The sequence below is a fragment of the Gracilinanus agilis genome, chromosome 3, assembly GCF_016433145.1.
Source record: "Gracilinanus agilis isolate LMUSP501 chromosome 3, AgileGrace, whole genome shotgun sequence".
NCBI classification, from domain to species: Eukaryota; Metazoa; Chordata; class Mammalia; order Didelphimorphia; family Didelphidae; genus Gracilinanus; species Gracilinanus agilis.
The window spans coordinates 101,910,736-101,930,787 of record NC_058132.1 but is presented as its reverse complement, the minus strand read 5'-3'; the positions used below and the strand labels follow the sequence as shown (position 1 = coordinate 101,930,787).

Here is a 20,052-nt window from a genome sequence, read left to right as displayed (position 1 = left end):
TTCCATATTATTGATAATTGCACTAGGGTGGTTGTTTAGAGTCTACATCCCAAATCATGTCCAAATCAACCCATGTGTTCAAGCAGTTGTTTTTCTTCTGTGTTTCTACTCCAGTTCTTCTTCTGAATGTGGGTAGCGTTCTTTTCCATAAGTCCCTCAGAATTGTCCTGGATCATTGTGTTACTTCTAGTACAGAAGTTCATTACATTCGATTTTACCACAATGTATCCGTCTCTGTGTACAATGTTCTCCTGGTTCTGCTCCTTTCACTCTGCATCAATTCCTGGAGGTCTTTCTAGTTCACATGGAATTCCTCCAGTTTATTCCTTTGAGCACAGTAGTATTGCATCACGAACATATACCACAGTTTGTTCAGCCATTCTCCAATTGAAGGGCATACCCTTGTTTTCCAGTTTTTTTGCCACTACAAAGAGTGTGGAATAGCAGCTTACTTAAACCAAGTTTCTGATTCCCAAACTCTTTTTATTATATCACATCATATCACATTGCAGATTCAGCTGAACATATTTTTCAGTTTGGCCCAATTCACCTTTTTTTTCCCCCTGCTAAACCTTCACTTTCTGTCCAAATAACAAGTATAAGGCAGAAGGACAAGGGCTAAGTAAACAGGGTTAAATGACTTTTTTAGAGTCACACAGTGTAAGAGGGGAAAAAGGGGTTTTTTGATTGGATATATTAATATTTAAAGGTATGGTTGCCAAGGAACTGAATAAATACCAGTTCCTAAAATGATTTTAGTAATTTATTTACAAAATATAGGAGAGTGGAAGTAGAGAGATGACAAGAGGGTAGAGTAAGAGATCTAACTTAAGGAACTAGATTTGTATTCAAGTCTGGCCTCCTGGAGGCTATTACCTCCAGGGAAGTTAAGGTAAACAGTCAGCCTTTTTCACTCACCAAGGTCTCAGAGTCCCAACCAGAGATCCTTCAAGTCCAAGCCATGAACAAGAAGAGTGCTACAGAAAGTAGTCATTCTCTTTTAAAGGGACTTCTGTTGCATCACTTCCTGTGCCTTCCTCTTAGTTTATGTGTCCAATCACAATAGCCGTTTTTCTTAGGACTGCCCAGGAGGCAGTCAGTAAATTCTGATTCATCATTCACTCTAGCACAGACCTCCCAACTTGTTAATTAAGTGGGGATGTTCTCACCTTTCATGATTAAGTCTAAAGATGGGCAGGGCAGATTTAATTTCATTATTACAACTGCTAGGAAGTGTCTGAGATCAGATTTGAACCCAGATCCTCCAGACTCTAGGTCTGGCACTCTGTAATTCACCTCTTAACATAAACATAAGCTGGTACTTCTTATTATTTAGTTTTATTCCTGATGAAAAGGAAGGCAGCTTCCCAAATGAGTACAGGTGTTTGGGGAGTTTAAAAGGAAGGTACTTAAAAGAAAAAAAAAATAATTGAAGAATGATTCAAGCTTATATTTCTGTAGTTTTACTTTAAAAATTTCCTATTGTAATCTCTTAAATTTCTACTGTATACATTTGGTACAATTATAATTATTTGTATGTAGTCTCCCCCCCATTAAAATGTATTTTTCTTGAGTGTTGGGTGTAGAGATGCTGAGTTTTTACCTTTCTTTGTATCCCAGTGCCTCATACTTTGTAAATGCTTAATAAATACTTATTGATTAAAGAAAATACTTGCTTCCAAAATAAACTTTTATTGAAGCATACATAGTTCAATTTTACAGTTTATATTGTATATTATAGGAATGTTTTAAAAGTGGAAAATATTATCCTTGAGTTATTCTCAAATGAAAGAGTTAGCCTGGATGGGAGAGGCAATGTGGTGAAGCAGAAAGAGTACAATAGATCTGGATTTATATGTAAGGTCCCTGACTTATTAAATTGTGATAAGTTACTTAAACTGTCTGAGCTTCACATGTAAGATCAGGGGTCTGGACTGGATGATTTAAAATTCTCATCAGTCTCTAATGTTTATGATTCTGATGGGAATTTCTAAACCTTTTCAAAAAATTTATACTGTATTTTACAAAGTACAGATACATTTTTGTTTGTTTCTCTGTTTTTTTTCCCCAATAAAATGCTGATTTTTTTGGGGGGGGGGGTATGTTTATAGTTGTCTTCCTCATTAGGCTGTGAGCCCCTTAGAGGAAGGGACTATTTTTACTTTTCATTCTTCAAGCTTTGTACAAGGTCTGGCACATACTAAATGATTAATCTATGTTTACTGTCAGTAGCATGCTAGAACCTCTCTTTAATAATCTTCACTGTAGATAAGAATTCTTTATTAGTACTCAGTTAAGACTGAGTTAATTACAGAAGTACAGATTCATAAATCTATCGTATGAATTCCAAGGACAATTTTTTTAGGGTGCTTATAATGCTGTTCATCGATTGTCAAAACATAGCTAGTGAAGTTGGAAAAAGATGTTATCTTCTGTTTGCATGGGTCAGCATTGCTCATTTTTTCTTCCTTGGAGGCCTTCAGCTAGAGAAACTGGATGACTACTTGACTGATGTTCATCAAGGGGGATTCCTTTTATATATGGGTGTTACTAGATGACCTCTGAGTTTCCAACTTTCACATTCTTTGATTCCATAACAGTTGCATTTAGAGAGTAAAGTAATATGTTGTTCTTGGTCATTATTATTTTAGATAATTGTTAAAAACTAGAAATAACAAAAGTTTGATAATATTATTTATTGTGTGTCCTTAATTATTAGAATGTAAGGGAGAATGGATTGTTTCTTTTAAAAAAAGGGATGGAAAGTTATATTGTGAAAAAAGAAGTAAAAGAATCTGAAAAGAAAGAGAGAAGTCCTTATTCGTCTGGAGAGGTTGGAAGGTGGGGGAGAGACAATAAGAGAAGAAAAAGAAGAATCATTGACCACTTAAAGCCAAGTAATATGTGAGGTTCTTAAAGAGAAGGGAAAATGGATCCTTTAGAAATGAAAAAAAAATGTCTGCCCTTCAAGGAGTGAGGATCTACACATGCTGTCCAGTAATTGGTCAAAAAGAATAGATTAATGATTTTAGGTCTCTGCAAAGGGCTACTTAAGGGAGCTGTTTGTGTCCCTGATAATGAAAGTAGCTCTATGCTTTCTTTCTGGGTTCAGAATGTACCCAGTAGTCGGTGACAGAGGATCTTTCAAGATTTGTCAAATTGAATGGCTACTACTGACAACTGCTCATTCCTGTGGGTGCAATAATATTTCTAGGAGTCTAAAAAGCATTTACTGAAATACAATGTTATGAGAAAGAAACTGACAACCTATGATGAATGGGCAGTTGTTTTTTTTTTATTTTTCAGTCACCACTGCCCATAGAAAGCTAGGCCTTTAAAGAAAGAGGCAGTTTTGGGAAGGGAGAAGTTGTTTAAAAGACTAGGCCTTCCTTTCTTGTTTATTTCCTTTCTTCCTCAGGCACTACAAATTTTCCTTAAAGTCACTAAGAAGATAATGTCTTCAAAAGAGTAATTATTTCCTCAAAGATGTCACTTTTTACTACTATGATAAATATCTATCAAAAGTTTGTTTTTATAGAGGAGGGAAAAAAAAGCTTTTCAGAAGACTCATTTTTAAAGATAAATACCATAAAATGTAAACCATAAGTGCCAATGTCATGGATTAAAAAAAAAAAAAAGTTTAAAAAAAAGTCACATAGGCTATGGTGAGGACTTGGTGTCAAAAAAAAAAGTCAAGAAGTTTATAAGTTGACTTTGTAGCTTTCTTGATAATTGTAGCCAATACATAAGAATTGCCTGATAAGATTGACTATGGTAGAAACTCAGGCTGCCTGAAATGTCATCAGTAGCTGGAAGTCAGGTAAGCTAAAAGAGGAAAACTAAGTAATACCCCATAAGAAACTCTCCATAGACCAAGCAAGAGATCTTTTTACATTATCATCTTTCAAATAGTTGGACCAATAAAGTCGATGTCCAGGGGAGCTGAGTTTGTCTTTGGAGCAGTAAGTTACTTTACCAAACAGCTGTGTACTGTTTAGAAGATTTTTCCATGGAAGAAGTGGTTGAGCAAATCCTTACTAGAACAGAAGAGAGAAATATGTATTTGTGTGAATGTCAATAAAGAGAGAAATAAATGTAATTTTGTCGTTGGAGTATGCTCTAGAACACCTGGATAAAAAGAAGAAAAAGATGATTTGAGGAAATAGAATACAAAGCTAGCACAGAGATTGCAGTTGCATATACAGTGGTTAGATTGCTAAGCTTAGAGTCAGGAAAACTTGAATTTAAATTCAGCCTCAGACACAGATATCTTTGAAATACTTTCTGTTACACACTCATGAAAACCTTGGTCTCTGATTTTTATTTTAGAGCTTCACTTATTATCTGTTCTCTTGGCCTTATTTATTAGATGGAAAGAGGAGGAGGTAGAAGCAGTGAACTATAATCCATGATTTGATTATTGTGTATTCTACTCTCTGACCATAGAAAATCTTGATTTTGGTTAAAACTCAATTTGAAGAAAATTTTTTAAACTTCCACTATTAAGAAAAGATTAGTGCTTTGATTGTAAGGTTTCAGTAACAGATGTATCACATATAGTAAAAATGATCCTCTCTTCATTGTTGCTGTTTTAGTGATCTGACTTTTGGGAGTTCTGTAGAAATCCAAGGGATACTGGTAAAAAGTCCTTATAAAAAGCAAAACGTGGAACTGAAGGCAGACAAAATTGAAGTCATTGGACGTTGTGATCCTCAGGTACGCTGTTTGAGAAACTTGTCATATGATCAGTTTAAGAGATTATGTTGAAAACATTTGCAGCCTGCTTTCCAATGTCTCATCTTTTAATGCACTTGTCTACAAGATACTTGGAACCTAAGGAATACAGAGAGAGCAACAGAAATACTTTAGGTATTGGAGCCTTAGATTAATGTTGGAAAGCCAATTGTATTTGCTTATGCATTTCTGTAGCATTTGTCACTGTTGAAACCGAGCCCTTTGACAGATGTGCCAGCTAACTTGAATAACAGAAACAGCAAGGGCTGGACCAGTTCTTTCAGGCTCTTGTGTTCACAAATGCCCAAAGTATGGTAAGTAGAAGGCTTATGCATGGAATTGATTCTGAGTGTTTTCTTCCTATATGTGAAATTATAGTTTAGCTGGAGTTCTTATAACAAGGAATTTCTTTTATTAGTAAACTTTTATTCCAGTTTTTGCTATAATGAAGGCTGAGGTCATTAAACTTCTATATACGTAATTGTATGTTTGTTTTATAGAATGCTGCAGGGAATATCATCCTATATATATATTTTTAAACCCTTACCTTCCACCTTAGAATCAATAATATGTATTGGTTCCAAGGCAGAAGAGTGGTTGAGGGCTAGGGACTAGGGGTTAAGTGACTTGCTCAGGGTCACACAGCTAGAAAGTATCTGAGGTCAGATTTGAACCTAGGACCATCTGTTTCTAGGCCTGGCTCTCAATCTACTGAGCTACCCAGCTGCTCCTTATCATCTAATATTTTAGGAATAACAAACAGGAAGAAGGACTATTTAATTATTTAAAGTAAGAGTTTAGTTGATGCAAAGAAGACTATTTAAAAGGTGAGAGGAAATTTTTTTTTTTTTACAAAAATTCCCTTCTAAGAGGAAATGTCAAGCTATTTTAGATAACGCCTTTGTTTTAGATCAGCTCTATACTTTGTTGTTTTTTTTCCTAGTGTCAGCCATATTGCTTTGTATATAATGAGCACATCATATGCCAAGAGATTCTGGTCAAATTATATAAAATTGCGTTCAGAGACATCTGGAAAATAGACTGCCAAAAAAGAACATATGGAGCACACAGAAAATTGGATAATGATCAGTAATTTTTTTCTTCTCTTTTTGAATTGTCATTCTGTTTTCATCTGATGGCTCTTTTGATTTTTGCCATTTATTTTTCAGTTCTTGAGTTATCTTTTCCTTGCTAATATTGGTATTGATGTCTAATGGTTCTTTACTTTCCCTATTGTGCCACTTGAAAATAGGCATTAGAGAAGGGCTGGATCTTTACTCCTAGGTTTTACTTTATGTAGTCACATTTCTAAGGGCTCAGTTTGGTTTTGCTTTAACATTGTAAGAATTTAAAATTAGGTTTTATGCTAAATATGAGAACTCTAAAGTAATATTGTAGTTTCCAATTTAAAAATATTACAGCTTAAGTCAAAATGACTTTTAGCAGCTTTATTTACAAAGAGGTGGAAAGAGTGAAAGTGGAAAAATGTAGATAAAGAGACAGAAAGTACTGCCTAGCTACAAATATCTGAAGTTTAATCCTAATGTCTCCAGACCACAAATGTGAATCTGAAAGTGAATCTCACCAGAATCCAAAGTCCTAATTAGGAAGCTGAAATCCAAAGAGCCAGGAGATGCTGAAGAATCCACTGAGAACCTTCAGTGCACATGAGGATAAGATCGCCAAGAATCTCACCAGAACTCATGTTAAAGGGAGTGTCCTACCGGAGTGCCAATGAACAGAAAGGGTCTCCACACCGAGCAGAGAGGATCTCCTCACCGAAGAATCAAGGAAGGAATCACTCCACTCACCACTGCAAGATCCAAGGAAAGAGTCTCCTCCTCCAGTCCAGCTTACCAACACAGAGTGAGGGATTGAATCTCCAAGCTGACCTTTTTAAAACAGTTTTCTCAATGTCACTTCCTGTCGCTCCCCCACTTTACAGGAACCAATTGCAGTCTTTCAATTTGCTTAGCACTGCCCAGGGAGTGGACAGTGGCTTCTGGAGTTGTCACCCACTCTAGCAAGTGACTTGTGAACTCTCATACTTAGTGACTGGTAAGGTACTACGTAGGGGTACTTAGATTTTTCATTGATTAACTTAAAAGTTGCTGATAGAGACAGAAAATTTGATTCACTCTTCACAACATACACCAATGCACACAGACCCAGACACTCCCATCCACCATTAATGTAACCATGGAAGCACGCATGTATCTATAGTTTGTGGGGGGGGGGGGGAAGACAAGCCAAAAGGAAACAAATTACAGATGTAATAATTTTAATAAATTCCTTTATTTTGCTTTTGTGTTTCCATGGAAATTTTTACTTTACTGTGTAAAATTATGCACTCTAGTGGTTCATTATGATGTATTTGTTGAAGGCTATGCTAATTTAGGACAGGTTCTGACATGCCTACCAAGCTGGGAAGATTTCAAATCATTACATGACTTTATGTCTTTTATCCATGGGCCAGACTTAAGAAAGACTTATCACCAGGAATTTGGTTTGGGAGTAAAAGAAATTCTATCCATTGTTATTCAAGAACACTTTTTTCTTTTTTTTTTTTTAAACCCTTAACTTCTGTGTATTGGCTCCTAGGTGGAAGAGTGGTAAAGGTGGGCAATGGGGGTCAAGAGACTTGCCTAGGGTCACACAGCTGGGAAGTGTCTGAGGCCGGACCTGAACCTAGGACCTCCTGTCTCTAGGCCTGGCTCTCAATCCACTGAGCTACCCAGCTGCCCCCAAGAACACTTTTTACTAAGATTTTTTAACAACACTTTTCTACTAAGGGTGGTAAACCATCCACATAGGTAGAAGAATTAATGAATTTAGAGGTCCTTAAAATACTGAAGCATATATACATTTTTGCATATTTTTGACTGAAAATATATTTGTGTGTTCCTTTTGCCTGGTGAAATAAAGCAGGAAGTTTTGTTTCAGGTCACAAGGGTTTATCACTGATTTTGTACAAGGCACTGTTAGGCAAGGGGGGATGCAGGTAAAAACTGATATATAGACTCTATCTTCTAGGAGAGATGGGGCAGGAAGGGAGATTGATATACATACACAGATAACTTCAATATAAGTTAGAAAAATGTTTCAAATGACCATATGAAAGAATGTTCCAAGTCACTAAGGTAGGATATGTAATCTGCGGGCCCATTCTGTAGATTCCCTCTAGCACTCGCCACCTGGGTCCTCATAGCAGAACTAGTGCCCACCGCAGAGATTCTAAGAATAATCTAACAAAGTTGCTTTAAAGTCCTCATGTGCTGTATTTCCCTCAATGTCTACTAGTAGTGATTATAGCCCCAATATGAATTTTTAACTTAATTTTTTCAATAAATAAAAACATTTTTTCTCTTCTAGCCCACCTCCCTTTGGAAAAAAGAAAAACCAAGTCAAAACAAAGCTTGATTCTGCATAACAAATATTCATAATTAAGCAAAACTAATTCCCACATTGGTCATTCCCCCCAAAAAAATATATGTCTCTCTCTGCACTCTGAATCCATTATCTCTCTGTCAGGAGATGGGTAACATTCATCTTTCATTGATTCTGTGGAATGTTGGTTTTTCATCTTGCTGATAAGAGTCCTTAAATCTTTCAAACTTGTTTGTCTTTATATTGTTGTATATAAATTGGCCTTTTGACTGTGTTTGCTTCTTTCTGCATAAACTCCTCATATAAGTCTTCTCTGGTTTCTTTGAAGCATGATTTTTTTATGGCATAATTTGTAATTTCTATCACATTCCTATACTATAATTTGTTCAGCATTTCTCCAATTTAAAGGCAACCCCATAGTTTCTCTTTGCTGCTACAAAATCCAATATCTTTTTGGCCACTGATCTCTCCTATTACCAGTTAACTAATTAACATCAGTTAGCTTTTACAAAGGGATATTTACTGAGAAAATATAGTAAGAACTGAAGTACCAGTGGAGTACTTTGAAACCAGGATCCTTTTCCCTTTGACCACCTTTGGTTCCTGGAAAAAGTGGCCTCAAACATCAAGTGATGGCTACCAATAATCTCACAAAATTCATTTCTGGGTACAGCATAGCCAGTGGGAAAGTCACTTCCTTTGTTGTAGGAAAAGGTATCTTGGCTGCCAGGTCTGTTTACTGCTGTGTTGGGTCAACCCAGTTGCTCCTCAGAATTGAATTCCCCAAAGATTGGCTGCTAGGGTTCTGTTATGGACCTAAGTTACTGCACTTCTAGTTGCTTTCTGGCCTCTCAAAGCTTACAAGATCATAATCTAGTCTATTCTGTTTTGGGCATTCCTTCACAAGATCAGGAAAGAACAAATAGACCAATCCAAACTGATCCAGTAAACATTTATTAACCACCTGTTATGAGGTGGACACTACAGTAGGCACCAAGGATACAATTAATAAAAAGAAAGATAATCTCTGCCCTCAAGGAATTTATAATCTACTAGGGGTGGGGTGGGAAATACAGTATACACAACTGAGACAGAAGAAGAGGTAACATGGATTCAGAGCATCCAGGTGAGCAAAAGAGTCTGAGGCCCTTTCCCAGGAGGCCCTCAGCAATTCTTCTTCATCACTTGAAAACCTCTAGGAAAAAGACAAAACTTTTATCTGTTCAAGACTTTCATTTACACACTAAGCTCCAGCTCGGAAGCTAATTAAAAGGATTTATACCTACACAGTCTGAAGCATCAAGGGCAAGTACCTCTCTATCATATCACACTTTCCCTCAAACAAACAGCATCCTTTCACATAGGTTAATACTAGATAGAACATACATGATCTAAGAATTGGGCCCTCTTTGATCATTCCCTCTAAGAAAGCAAATCCAAAGAACCCTGAGGTTTTGCTTCATATCCAGTAAACTGACAAAGGAATGGAAAGTTAATGTTGGAGGATGTGAAGAAAGAAAACCTTATAAATGCATTGTTTATGGTGCTATGTAGTAGTAAAACCATTCTGGAAAACATTTTGGAATTATGCAAATAAAAACTAAATGTAAGCCCCTTGACTGAGACATTTCACTGCTAGGCAAATACCAAAAGAAAAAAAAAAAGGCTCCATAGACAACAGAATATTTATAGCTGCACTTTTTGTGCTTTTTTCCAAGAACTGAAAGCAAAGTAGATGCTCATCGATTGAGAAATGGCTAGATAAATTGTGGTCTATGAATGTAATGGAATATTACTATGCCATAAGAAATGACAAACATGATACAAATAAGCATAGAAAGACATACATGAATTGATGGAAAATGAAGTAAATAGAGAAAAAAAACCAACTAGAACAATATGAAAGGGACCAAAAAAAAAACAAAAAAAATGAAAATGAATGTTGAAAAGTTATAAAGACTTACCTTGATCCCCAAAATGATCTGAGAAGACTTACCTTCCTCTTCTTTTCTGCAGAGGTTTGAGTTCAAAGGAATGAAATATTTTTTAAAAATCAGATTCTTTTTCAATGTTAATTGATGTTGCTGAATTATGTTTCCTTCCTCCTTTTAATTAAAAAAATTTTTTTTTGTTAAGAGATATCAGTAAAACCTGTTCTTAAAAAAGAAAATGATGATGTGCATAGGAGATATTAATAGGACAGCAATTCTAGAGCTGGAGAAATTAGAAAAATTATCTGGCAACACAATATTCCAATATATTGGAGAGGGAGGTGAGTTTCTTTTGGTCAAAGGGAACAGTATGTCTTAATGCATGGATAGAGGAGATGGTAAGAGATCTAGGAACAACTAGTCTATTTTAACAGGAGTTTATAGTTCATGAAAGAGGATATTGTAAAATAAAACCAGAAAGTAAAGTTGGAGTCAGGCTGTAAAGAATCTTGAATGCCAGGCAAAAGAATTTGTATTTTTATGGTAAATACCAGAATTCCGAATGGTTTGGTGGTAGCATTTGGGCAGAAAAATTATTTTCAGAGACAGAATTCAAGTCTGCAGTAGTGTACACCATTTCATGCAGTAGTTTTAAAAGATTGCCAGGTAGAATGTTCCATTTGTAACAGTTGTTGAGTATGAAGTGTAGGTGAATGTCCAGGAATATTTTAGATTATCACCATAATGAACATCAACAATTTGTATGGGACCCACTAGAAAAAGAAAACAAGGAATTGGGATTACAATCAATTATTTTGTAAGAAGAGAGAAAAAACAGTCTTCTTGGTTTGGAACAACAGAAGTGACATCACTTCTGAACTGTTCTGAGAACTGATTTGATGATAGCAGTCCCTTTTCCATTGTCTCATTTGTTTTTCCTCTTCTTTGGCAGACATTCCCCATTAAATACAAGGAGAGATTTCCTCTGGAATATATTCGACAATACCCTCACCTTCGATGTAGGATCAATGCCCTGGGCTCTATACTGAGGATCCGCAGTGAAGCCACAGATGCTATACACTCTTTCTTCAAGGTATACTATTTTACTTCTTTTATTTGGTTGATCTTCCTTTTTTACTCATTTCTGTGAAAATGTATTATTGAATTGATCCATAAAGTCTGCATATCAATTATAAAATCCACTATTTGGCTTTTAAAACCCATCCTACCTTTCCTGTCTTCCCTGCCATGTGATCTAACTACACTGGCTTCATTGCTCTTGCTTGGACATGACATCATCATACTCCTACTTGCTCATTACCCCAATTACATCTACATGCCTTTTCACTGGCTGTCTTCCATACCTGGAATACTCTCCCTCTTTCAAGACTCAGAGTTCAGTTCCTACCTTCTGCAACAGGCTTTTCTCAGTCTCTCTTTCCTATTCTCTGTCCCTTCATTCCAAGATTACCTCCAATTTACCCTCTCTCTCTGTATCTTGTCTGAACATAGTTGTTTGCATGTTGTTTTCCCCGTTAAAATGTGAGCTCCTTAAGGGTGTGGATTATTTTTGCCTTGCTTTGGATACCCAGTGCCTAGCCCAGTTCCTGGTACTTTAATGAATGCTTTTTAGCTCGACTTGATATTATTTACTAATAATAACCACTTGCATTTATATAGTGTATTAAATTTATAGTGCATTTTAGATGTATTATTTAATTTGATTCCCACAACAAATGGAAATATCCCTGTTTTAGAGATAAGAAAGTAGAATTAGGCATGTTAAGTGACTTGTACAAGGTTTTATATATATATATATATATAAACTAATAGCAGAAGCAGAACTTGAATCCATGACTTCTGATTCAGACTCACAATTTCAGAGTTGTAAGGAACCTCACCAGTCATCTCATCTGAAAAAGAATTCCCACTACAACATACCCAGTAAGTGATCATCCAACCTTGGCTTGATGGCCTTAAGTGAGTTGAATTCCATTTTTCCTTAGGCATCCTGTTCCTCTTTCACATGACTCTCTTCTCATTCTTGGAAAGTTTTTCCTGCCACCAATCTTCAATTTCCTTCTTTGTATTTTCTACTCATTGTTCTAGTTGTTCCCTGTAGGGCCAGGCAGAACAAATAATCCTTCTTCAATAAGACAATTTTTCAAATTTTTGTCCTATTTTGTCCCACCCTGAGCTTTTTCATCTTTAAGTTAAATATACTCAGTTCCTTTAACCACCTGATGGCCCATGTGGCCTAGACTTGAGATCCTTCACCACCCTGGTTGCCTTTCTCTAGATACTCTCCAGGTTATCATTGTCTCTTTTTAAATGTGATGCCCTAAACAGAACACAATCTGCCAGATCTGTCAGACCAGAGCAGAATACAAAAGAACTCCCACCTCCTTATCTCTGGAAGCTCTGCCTCATTTATTGCTATTCAAGGTAGCATTAGCTTTTGTGGCTTTCATGTCACACGGGTAACTCTTATTGACCTTGAAGTCCACTAAAACCCACAGATATTTTTCAGACTGCTGTCCAACTATTCCTTTATCACTTTATATTTGCAAAGTTGATTTCTTAAATATCCCTATTAATTTTGCCTTAATAGATTCAAGTCAGTTTTCTAGCCTGTCAAGATTTTGGGGTATACTCATTCTGTCATCCAGTGTGTTAGCTATTAGTTCTACCTTTGTGTCAACTGCAAATTTAATAAGGTTGCAGTCTGTGCCTTTATCCTTATCACCTTATCATTGTTTGAAAATTTTAATATCACTAGGTCAAGCACAGATCTTTGGGACAACTGGATGCCTCCTTCCAAGTTTGCTTGGACATATAGATATGCACATATGTATATATATATATATGTATATTATCTCTCCTGGTAGAATATGTATTTCTTGAGAATAGGGACTGTGTGATTTAAAACTTGTCTTTGTATCTGCAGCCTCCAGAAGGTGTTATAATTAACAATACATAAAGCATTAATAAATGCTTTTTTATTGATTGAATTTTTAATCCCTGCTGTTTGAGTCCAGCCTTAATCAATCTAATTCTACTGTTGTCTGGCCCATATCTTTCCATCTTTTACCTGAGACTGTGAACTTCTTGAGAGTAAGGACTACATATTTGTTTCATTGTGTCTCCAGTACTTTACACATTGATAGGCCCATAATAAATCTCCAGTAAGGTTGCTATCTGACAAACTTAGAAAAGCATGAAATGCTTTATCAGAAGCTTCACTAAAATCCAAGTAAACTGTAGCTATAGAATCTCATTGGTCTACTTCTTTAGCCATACTGTCAATAAAGGAAATATGATTAATCCAATTAGACCTGTTCTTGATGATTCAGTATTGGCTTTTTTTGTGATTACTATTTTCTTTTCAAGATGATTCACCAACCATCTCTGAGGACTAGTCTAGCTAACTTCAGAAAGGCTCATCACTAGAAGGTTGACTACAATACGAATTCTTTTGGTCAGGTTAATTCATTAAATCATCTCCTAAGGCAGTGGTTCTGAATCTTCTTTGTATAATAGAGTCCTTTGGCAGTCTGTCATATCTCATGGGCTCCTTATCAGAAAAATGTTTCATCTGCTCATAGTTAACAAAATATATATTTTTAAAAATTAGTTCAAAGGACCTCTGGTTAAAAATCTTTTGTTAAGGTATAATTCTTTTAAAAAGATATTTTATCTTTATTTTATTTTAATAACAAATTTCCACATAAGTTTTCCAAAATTATAGGATTCATATAGTCTCCCTCTCTTCTTCCTTCCCTCTTCCCAGAGTTGACAAATAATTCATTCTGGGTTATATCAAAATATATTTCCATATTATTCATTTTTGTAAGTGAATACTCTTATAAAACCAAAACCCCAAATCATATACCCAAATAAACAAGTGACAAATCATATGTTTGCATACTCCAACAGTTCTTTCTCTAGAGGAGGGTAGCATTCTTTTTCATAAGTCCCTCAGAATTGTCCTAGATCATTGTATTGCTGTTAGTAGCAAAATTTATCACATTTTATCATTCCACAATATTTCACTTACTGTGTATAATGTCCTCCTGCTTCTGCTTTGTTCACTCTTTGTCATTTCATGTAGGTCTTTCCAATTTTTTCTGAAATCATCCTGATCAACATTCCTTATAGCACAATAGTATTCTGTCACCATCATATACCACATTTTGTTAAACCATTCCCTGATTGAGGGACATCCCTTTAGTTTCCAGTTCTTTGCCACCACAAAAACTGTACCCATAAGTATTTTTGTACAAACAAGTCCTTTGCCATTTTTAAAAAAAATTTCTTTGGGATACACACCTAGTAGTGGTATTGCTGGATCAAAGGGTATGCATTCTTTTATAGTCCTTTGGGCATAATTCCAAACTACCCTCCAGAATGGTTGAATCAATTCACAACTCCACCAGCAATGCATTAGTGTCCCAATTTTGCCACATTCCTTCCAACATTTATTATTGTCCTTTACTGTCATATTGGTCAATCTGATAGGTATAAAGTGGTACCTCAGAATTGTTTAAATTTGCATTTCTCTAATCAAGAGGGATTTGGAACATTTTTTCATATGGTTATTAGTAACTGATTTTTTTCATCTGAAAATTTCCTATTCCTTTGACCATTTATCAAATGGAGAATGACTTGGATTCTTATAAATTTGACTTAGTTTTTTATATATTTAATAAATTAGACCTTTGTCAGAGAAATTTGTTATAAATTTTTTCCCCAGTTTGTTGCTTCCATTTTAATAATGGTTGCATTGGTTTTGTTTGTATAAAAACTTTAAAATTTAATATAATCAAAATTATTCATTTTACTTCTTGAAATGTTCTTTATCTCTTGTTTGGTCATAAATTCTTCCCTTCTTCATGGATCTGACAGGTAAACTATTCTACATTCACCTAACTTACTCATCTCATTATATTTAAACCCATATACCCATTTTGACCGTATCTTGGTATAGGGTGTGAGATATTGATCTAAACCTAATTTTTGCCATACTGTTTTCCAATTTTCCAAGCAGTTTTTGTCAAATATTGAGTTCTTAACCCAGCCTAATTGCAACCTTAATAGGATAATGTAGGACTCTTTCTTTAATAAGCTATGTCAGGCATTGTTAGAGGTGTGACATTATATGCAATCTGAAGAGAAAACCTTTTTAATCACCCAGAATAAAAATTCACATGAGGCACTGTCACTTCTAGTTTCAGAAGATCTTTTGACATGCATTCACTCTGTCTCTCCTGCCTGCCATATGGATTTGCAGCAATTTCTCGAAGCACACAAACACAAAAATTTTGGTTAAGGTCTAAAAATAATCTTTCTTCCCATATGGCATCTGCTGTTTTAGAAACATGCATACAGTTCTTTAGCCACTAGGTGGTAGTAACCTGCAGTCTTATAACAGTCCTCTTGACAAATTTAGTTTTAAGATATTTAAGATATTTAGGAAAGAAGACAATAGATTTTACAGTACATATTGAATACTACAGGTAAATAGATATATACATAACAAAACTTTTAAAATAAACTACTTAATAATAATACTTACCTGTTGAAATAATTTTCTCCTTTTAAAGCCCAACTCAGGTGCCTTCTTCTCTATGAAGTTTTCCTTTATTTATTCCAGCTGAGTGTGATCTCTTTTTCTCAGAGTTTCCTATGGTACTTTCTTTGGATTTGTTTTTTTGCTTTTACATGCTACTTTGTATCATACTTATTTGTGTGCATATCTTTCCTAGGAGAATTAAACTTCTTGGGAACAGGAACTGTTTCTCTTAACATAGATTCTTGTTTATGGAAGTAAACTGATCAATGATTGTACAGTAGAATTTGTTTCCAAAACTTACCCTTACCTTCCGTCTTGGAGTCAATACTGTGTATTGGTTCCAAGGCAGAAGAGTGGTAAGGGTAGGCAATGGGGGTCAAGTGACTTGCCCAGAGTCACACAGCTGAGAAGTGTCTGAGGCCAGATTTGAACCCAGGACCTCCCATCTCTAGGCCTGGCTCTCAATCCACTGAGCTACCCAGCTGTCCCTCTAAAACTTACCTTTTGCATCTAGCTTGGAACCCAGAAAGAATTTTGTCTAAAATATGAATAAGTAACCTCTGAGTAGAATTTAAATAAGCTCTCCTTTGAGTAAAATATGTGAATGCTAAAATGATTTTGGCTCCTCAGATACCCCTTTTTTTCCCCTAGTATGATTCTTAGTTGTGTTCTTGGTAGCCAACCAAGGTCTTTCTCTGTTTTAAAGGTCTTTCCCTGCCAGGCATAAACACTTATGTTCCCTTTTTCCTTTCTCTCTCTGATATTCCTCTTTACCTCTTTTTCTTTTTCCTCTCAAGTTATCTTTTTCTTCATTTTTTTTTAATCCTTTTCCCCTGGTGGTGCCTACAATTTGCCAATGGCATCTGGATACCTTTTAATCTTTACCAATGGCCCTAGAGTCTCTCTCTCTTTTTTTTTTTAACCAAGTATTGGTTCCAAGGCAGAAGAGTGGTAAGGACTAGACAATGGGGGCTAAGTGACTTGCCCAGGGTCATATAGCTAAGAAGTGTCTCAGGACAGATTTGAACCCAGGACCTCCCAACTGTAGGTCTCATTCTCAGTCCACTGAGTCATCTAGCTGTCCCTAGTCTTCAGGTCTTGAAGTTTTTTGACCCTTGCTAAAATAAAGAATATTTGATGATTAAACTCTATAGACACCTCTTTTTTACTTTAAGGATCCATAATTTGGTCAGTAGGATATGCCAGAGCTTGTATTCTGCTGCTATAAATAAAGGGAACACAGAGTTCCCAACATAACAGGAGAACCTAGGGATAGTAAGTGATTCCCATTACTTATGGATTTATAAAGAAATTTTTTCTTATGACTTTGCACATTGATGAATTTTAAAATTATGTTTTGCTTTAACATTTCCCCTTTCTTTTCTTTCCTCTGGATTCTTCACTTTGTTTACTATACTTGAGCTCATAGGTGATTGTATTTTATATGAAATAAATGATTCATATCCATAATTCCTCCCAGGAGACAAAAATTTTATGCAGCAATATTATTGATTATATCTCATTGGTTCTTCAAAATGTACTTCTTATAGTAATACTGGGCATGTAGCACTCATATTTAGTACCATTTAAATATTTTTCTGAGGCTCAAGGTTCTTCTCTTAATATTTTACCAAGTTACATCTTGGGCAAAGTGATTTTTTATTTTAAATACTTGAATTCACTTTATTTTGGAGGGAGAAATCAAAAGATCCTTGTTCTCAGAGGAAATACTAGTAAATACAGAGACATCATCATTTTCCTCAGTTCTGTAGTTGAAAATTTGTATCATTTCATATATTTATTTCACACTAATGTCATAGGATGACACTATATTGTATCTTTTTTGTAGTGTGAATTCATGCTTTTGCCTTACCCTGATACAGTTTAATATTCCTGAATAGTCTGTGACTTATCTTTATCCCCAGTCAGAAGGAGAAGAACATAACCGTGAGGTTGCTGGGTTTTCAGTGCGCTAGCATTACCTTAGGGTAGCTTTTGTGGTTCACTAATGGAAATATTGTCAGACTTTTGATCTGCAATGTTGTGCTGGGCGCCACTGTAATGGATGCATCTAGCCATTGATGTTCAGGCTCTTCCTTCAGGCAAAAGGAAGTCTCTGTATGTGAAATTCATTGCTATCAGTTTAATGCTAGTGTCTTCTTATAAATCATTTCTGACTTTTTCATTGCCTATTTGTTTCTTCACTCTACAAATTTTTCTATCTTTTAGTGGTTCATATCACTGGAACATACAGTTTCCTGAATGACATGACACCCATTGATCACTTTGCATACCCTCAATAACATGGACAACTTTATCATACACCTGCTTTTATTTTTAGTGATTTAATGTATACACATACGGTTCCCCAGTTATAATAACTAACATTATTGTGGTGTTCTAAACCTTTTGTTAAGGTTTACAAAACATTTTCCTCATAACAACCCTGTAAGGTAGAGAAGCAAGTCTTATGATTCCTGTGTACAGATGAGAGCACCAAGGTTCAGGAAGACTTTAGTAATCATCAGAATCATAAAACCACTGTCATATGAAGATTGGGCCCATATCTTCTGACTACATTTCTAATGCTTTTTCTTTTGGAGACTTTTTTGTTCAAGGACATAGACTGTGATGGTAAACTTCTTGCAAATCACCTTGAGGCGCTGGCAAGTGAAAGAGGCCTCATGGAAACCATTTCTTTTCACCACCTCCCTTACCTCACTCTCCAGGAGACAAGTAAACACAAAGGATAGGAATAGTTTGAAAAAGTAGAAATATAAACTATCAATAACAACCTGAAAAGTATTCAAAATTACAATAAACTCAAAACATGTATCCAGTTATTAGAGAATGACTAAACCAATTATAGAGGCAACTAGGTGGCCCAATAGAAGAGAGCTGGGCCTAGAGTGAGGAAAATTCATCTTCCTGAGGCCAAATCTAGCCCAAGACACTCACTGGCTGTGTAACCTTGGGCAAGTCACTTTACCTCTATTTGCCTTAATACACTGAAGCAAAAAAATGGTAAACCACTCCAGTATAAAAAAAAACAAACAAACATGAATTGCTGGTATTGGCATATTATGGTCCACAGGGTCATGTAGAGTCAGACGTGATTCAACAACAACAAGCCAATTATGTTATATGAATTAATGGACTGATTCCACTGTATAGAAGAATAAATGTGAAGAATTCAGAGAAACATGGGAAGACATATCAGAGCAAAAGTAGGCAAAACTAGAAAAATAATATACATTGGTTGCATTAATGTAGTAAATAAAGTCATCCTATGGTGGCAGAAGTGGTTATATCATTATTACTCTTAAATACTGTATTGTAAAGTTAAAGGGCACATTACTGGTTTCTGTTTACAATTTACAATTTGTATTCTGGGAAATATATGTTCTCAGAGTATTTGTTTAGTTTTTTTTTAAGTGTTGGTTGTTTCAAAATACATACATACATGCATATGTGTGTGTGTGTGTGTGTGTATATGTGTATATATATATATATATATATATATATATATATATATATATATATATATATATATATATATATATCACAGTGGATTTAAATGAAAGTATTGGCCTGGGAAATAGACCTGGGTCCTAATCCCAGCTATGACTTTATATATTTTCAAATTTTTTTTTAAATTTCCATATTTTTGTAAGTCTATAATCTTATAAAACCAAAACTCCAAAAACATACCCAAATAAGTGATAAATCATGTGTTTTCATTTGCTTTCCTACTCCAACAACTCTTTCTCTGAAGATGAATAGCATTCTTTTTTATTAGTCCTTCAGAATTGTCCTGGATTACTGTATTGCTGTTATTAGCAAAATCTATCACATTCAATAATTCCACAACATTGCAATTACTGTGTATAATATTCTCCTCATTCTGCCTATTTCACTTTGCTTCAGTTCAGCTTTTCTGAAATCATCCTGTTCCATCACCTTTCTGAAATCATCCTGTTCCATCACCATCATATACCATAATTTGTTCAGCTCCCCAATTGAGGGACATCCCTTTAGTTTCCAATTCTTTGCCACCACAAAAAAGAGCAACTATAAATATTTTTGTACAAGCAGGTCCTTTACCAGTTACCAGTTGTGACTTTAGTTAGCTTGGTTCACTTGGACAAGTCACTTCTCCTTTCTCATCCTTTTTTGTGAGGCCTTTCTCATTTCTGAAACTACAGATATGGCTTAGTCAGTGAGATCAAACTAAAATTGAAATGTGAGTTACTAATCAGTAAAGAATCCCTGAAGACCAAACATTGCCTTAGGTTTAAAATATAATGTTATCTATGTTTTATTGTATTTTTATTTATTTTTAAAAATATTTTCTGATTTTTATATATATATATATATATATTTTTTTTTTTTAAACCCTTACCTTCCATCTTGGAGTCAATACTGTGT

The 20,052-nt window shown here is 35.2% G+C and overlaps 1 protein-coding gene across 1 annotated transcript in view; it reads left to right on the top strand.

Moving 5' to 3' along the window:
* The window catches only part of NARS2 (asparaginyl-tRNA synthetase 2, mitochondrial), a 170,117-nt gene that overhangs the window by 3,882 nt on the left and 146,183 nt on the right, over window positions 1-20,052 (top strand). The window contains exons 3-4 of the mRNA XM_044668187.1: window positions 4,596-4,716; window positions 11,005-11,145. Coding sequence (XP_044524122.1) covers window positions 4,596-4,716; window positions 11,005-11,145 — 262 coding nt within the window. The remainder of the gene's footprint in view (window positions 1-4,595; window positions 4,717-11,004; window positions 11,146-20,052) is intronic.